Raw genomic sequence first — 4,718 nt, 5'->3', positions numbered from 1 at the left:
AGATTTCACCTCAGTGATGCTGGTCTCTTGTTACTTACAGCTGATTTTTCAGCCCCAGCTAACCAGCATCAATTGTCCCAGTAAAGTAAAGGTTTTGCTTCAGGATTTGGTCTCTTCTTAATCACAGCTGATTCTTCAGCCCCAGCTGACCAGAACCCACAGATTCTCAATCCAAAATCTCACATGAACAGCCCTGATAGTCTCTGCTTCCCTTTGAAGCCTCACAAACCAGGCCTCAATTGTCCACAACTCTTTCAACATAACTGTTCCAAGCTCCACAGCAACAAACTCTGAGCACTCAATGGCTTTTCCAGCCCAAAGTTCAGAACACTTCCACAATCCTCCTAAAAATACCAGGGTCAGGTCTGTTACAGCAATACCCCACTTCTGGTACCAATTTCTGTCTTAGTTTGTTTCTCCATTGCTGTGACAAAACACTCTGACCACTACCAACTTGGGGAGGAAAGGGTTTATTTGTCTTACATCTCCCAGGTCACAGTTCATCAGGGAGCCCAAGGTAGGAACTCAGGGCAGGAATCTGGAGTCAGGAGCTAGAGTGCAGGCCATGGAGGAACACTGCTTACTGGCTTGCTCCCCTGGCCCCTGCTCAGCCTGCTTTCTTATGTGACACAGGCCCACATGCCCAGGTGTGGCACCACCCACAGTGAGCTGGGCCCTCCCACATATCACTCAACAATCAAGAAGGTGCCCCATGGATATGGCCACAGGCCATTCCAATGAAGGAAATTCCCCAACTGAGGCTCCCTCAACCCAGGTGTGTCAAGTTGACACTAAAGCTATCCAGCACAGTCAGAGAAGCTTCTTTTGCTGTGGGTAGTGACCAGACTCATAGCTGGTCAGTGTTGATCATAAGTAACCCTGAGTGCTCAGCTATGGATGAATCATCTATATCAACCTCTCTCCATCTAAGGCCAAAGGCTATCTTGGTAAAAATAGAAAGAATGTAAGAGCTAGCAGACGGGGAAGAGACTGAAATGCTGACTTCTGGACATGACATGACTGTTGTACACATCAACTCATAGCAGCTGTGGTTCCCTGCATAAGACCTGAATAAGATCAAGCCAGTCAACATTCCAGCATGGATAGAGAAGGAGCCCCCAAGGCCCCACCATTGGTGAAGGAGCTATTGGCAGTTGATGGTTGCTGAGTCACTCTTCTTCAGGGATGTGATCACTGGTAAGTTGCCCATGCCCCAGTGGATGGCCCCAGACCCATCATACCTATATGGGATGGATTCAGGAGTTATTAACAATAACAACAAAAGAGGGCATAAGTTGAGAGGAAGATGGGTCGGGAGTTACTAAGAGGAATTGGAGGGAGGTAGTGGTGGATGGATATGATCAAAATACCTTGTATGACATGTTCAAAGAATAAATAAAAATATTATTTTAAAAAGAAAATGTAGAAAGATAAAGACTTACTGATTAGTTACAATAAACTCTCTTAACTTCCAAGATACCATCTCTTTCTTATCAGCCTTCACAGTAAGTCTTTTTGTCTCTACCCCCACATCATTTCTCTTTTCTCTCATGCCTAAATCTGAGCATTGCAGAAAATTTTTTAATCTTTTAAAAAATTGGTATAAGTAGGTTCATTTCTAAGCATCAATGTTCTAATTTAAGAAAAGTATTAAAATTAGTGCTATTATGAAAATTAATTATATGGAATAGCCTACATAATAGTGTTCAATGTTCACTATTTTTATTGTTAGTACTATTACTGCTGCCATCGCTATTAGTTTTGTTGTCAGCCCAACCAGCCTGATGAACTTGTTGAGGTCATGGACTTCAGTAAATTCCACAAAATACAAACATGTACATGTGGTGATGTGCAGTGATTATGGTCTTGTCTCCTTCATGAGATAAGCTATCTGAGGATGGGGTACCTTTGATCCATACCAGGTTCTTTGAATGGTAACTAAGCTGGATTTTGGAACATCCTTACCTTGGGTAAGAGAGAGGCCCCAGGTTGCCCCTCATGCTGTACCCCTGGGTGCTCTTGCTTCCTTCAGGATTTCCTCCTTCCTATAAGAACAGGTAGAATTGGGGTGAGTCATGGAGCCCTGTCAGAGGTGAGGGAGATGGAGAGAGCAGCCAAGGACACTACAAAGCCCCTGCATGGCCCACGACTCTGAATTACCATGAACTCCAGTCCTGGGTTCTCTATGCCATTCTTCACTGTGAACAGAGGAATGGGCTCAATTCCCCTTACCTTCTCCATCTCGTGTTATCTTACCTGAAAAACAAATTCAGGGTTAAGGCTAACAGATTTGCCATTCTGTCATATGGGGCTGGGGAGGAACTCTAGGGCCAGGTCCTCACAAAAAACACAAAACTAAATTTTCTCAAAAGCTAATTGCTGAAGGACTAAAGAAAAAGAACTGGAAAGATTGGGTATAGATTTAAATAGAATAAATACTGAAATATAGACTGAGTTCTTACCATAAGTAGTTATGAAAGACACAGTAAGATAGAAGAGACACGAAGGGCGGAGGGAACCGGAATGAACTGGTGGGACGCCTTTAGACTGCAGTGAAAAATACCTATTTAGTCCCTCAGGTCAAGGGTCATACAGCAATGCTCCTTTTTGCTTGGGGGAGACCCTACTGAGATAATGCCTACGAAGAAGGAAAGATTGGGAAGGAGAGAGCCGAGGAAACCCAGATACCAAAACATCACTGAAAATAAAAACCAGAGATAAGCAGACTACATTAGACAGGGTTCTCTAGAGGAACAGAACCAACCCATAGCACGTGTATATATATATAAAAAAATTTACTGCAGTGGCTGGTGGTCCAACAATCACTGTCTGCACTTTGGAGAGGCTGAGAACCAGGTAGTTGCTCAGTGCACAAAGCTGGATGCCTAGTAGTCCCAAATATGGAACTGAAAGCCTGAAGATTCCTGGAAAGTCACTGGTCTTCAGTCCAGATTGGAACGTGGAGAAGCAGGGGCATGTCAGAGAACGTAGGCCGTGGTAGAGATGGATACACTCACCAGCAAAATGAGCGGGCAGGCCACCAAACAGCACTTCACAGAAGGAGGTCTGACTCCTTATATCTGGAAGGTCACCTCTAGAAGCTGCCACCCATTCTGGGGAGGGACTTTTCAGAAGCATGCCTCTTAGGTGATTTCAGATCCAATCAAGTAGACAAAATTAACCATCCAGCTCATCCCTTGTCAATAGATATCTCCTTATGTCATGCTTAATTTCCAAGTGAAGACAATAAGGTCAGAATAGGTTAACATGCACTACTGAAAATACACTCATCTTCCCCCAGAATAAATGACAAAGTTCCTTGAGGAAGGCATGGTCTTTAAATATCCCATAACTCAAATGATAGTGTAGATTTAACAGCATTTAGTGACTGATATCTCAATTGTTATATTACATAGTAAAGGAACAGGAAACACAGATTTGCTTAATATATGTGTATATATACACAAACATATTCTTTTTTAATGTTTTATTTATTATTTTTATTTTATGTGTATGAGTGAATTGCCTGCATGTATATGAGTGCACCATGTCAAGCAGTGCCATGGAGGTCAGAAGAGGGCATCAGATTCCCCTGGAACTGGAGTTAAGGATGGTTCATAGCCACCATGTGGGTGCTGGGAATCAAACCCAGGTCTTCTCCAAGAACTGTCAGTGCTCTCAACTGCTGAGCCATCTCTTCAGCCCCAACACAAACATTTTTTAGCAGAATAGAACAGACTCATAGAACAGATTCATAGCAACTACACTCCTCATTTTTTGTAACTGATCAAGTGGCCTTAGCTGGAATTTATAGCTAGCCTCCTCTGCTACCATTCTATATTCCCTCCACCCTCAGCAAGTGCCCCAGAAGGTCTTGATTCTTTACCTTGAGGGGGTGATCTACGTCTTCATTTCTGAAGGGTCTGGAACATTTTTCATCCTGCCTGGATTGGGTTATTGCAGTTTCCCTTTGACCTTAATCACAGGACATGGTAACACCCAGAGATGCCCTAAAGGGTCTCCTGCACTTGAGACATAATTTTCCTTACCTCCATTGTGGAGAAGCAGTCCAATTTCCCTTAGGTAGCATGTATTAGTCAATCACTGTAACTCCTTCTTAGCCAGTTGGCTAAGGTATCAGGAGCCCAAAATGGCTAAGGAGAGGTCTCAAATTACAGTTGAAGGGAATGTTTGTTGTGCCTCCTAAAAGCACTCCTCGGTCTGTAACCAAGACTTCTAGACCAGCAGGAATAAGGTCATAGAAACAAGAAGTAAAGCTTCTTCCAGTGGCTCACTTGGGGTGATAATGAATGGTACCAAGGATTTCTGGACCTGTAATCCTGGCTATGGGAGAAACCATATATTGGGTATAATTCATAGCATACCCAGCCTTCTGGAAAACCCCAGCTCTCCAGGTTCTTGCTACTTCATTGACACTGTAACTGCATCTTTCTGGTGGTGGGGGGGGGTGTTTTTATACTAACAAATAGTAATTATAAATAATAATGGGTTTCATTATGACATTTTCATACATGTACAGAATATACTTTAATCAAATTTACCCCCCTTACCCTCTTCTGCCTCCCTCCCATTTACACTAATCCTCTTTCTCTTCCCAAATATCCCCTCTTTTATTTTCATGTCTTTTGTTTTTGTGTCCCAGTGAGTTTCATGAGGGTTGTTCACAGGAACATGGCACCTTATCAGTGGCTACACCT

At 43.0% G+C, this 4,718-nt stretch overlaps 1 protein-coding gene across 1 annotated transcript in view; it reads right to left on the bottom strand.

The window, feature by feature from the left end:
- Positions 1 to 2,241, bottom strand: part of Slc28a2 (solute carrier family 28 member 2) — a 25,626-nt gene extending 23,385 nt beyond the window's left edge. The window contains exons 1-2 of the mRNA XM_008849499.1: positions 2,161 to 2,241; positions 1,966 to 2,045 (exon numbers count right to left, since the gene is read on the bottom strand). Of these exons, the coding sequence (XP_008847721.1) occupies positions 1,966 to 2,045; positions 2,161 to 2,241 (161 nt within the window). The remainder of the gene's footprint in view (positions 1 to 1,965; positions 2,046 to 2,160) is intronic.
- Between the last annotated feature and the right edge of the window lie 2,477 nt (positions 2,242 to 4,718).

The sequence above is a fragment of the Nannospalax galili genome, unplaced genomic scaffold, assembly GCF_000622305.1.
Source record: "Nannospalax galili isolate Female #2095 unplaced genomic scaffold, S.galili_v1.0 scaffold891, whole genome shotgun sequence".
Lineage (NCBI taxonomy): Eukaryota > Metazoa > Chordata > Mammalia > Rodentia > Spalacidae > Nannospalax > Nannospalax galili.
This window is presented reverse-complemented; position numbering and strand designations above follow the sequence as displayed.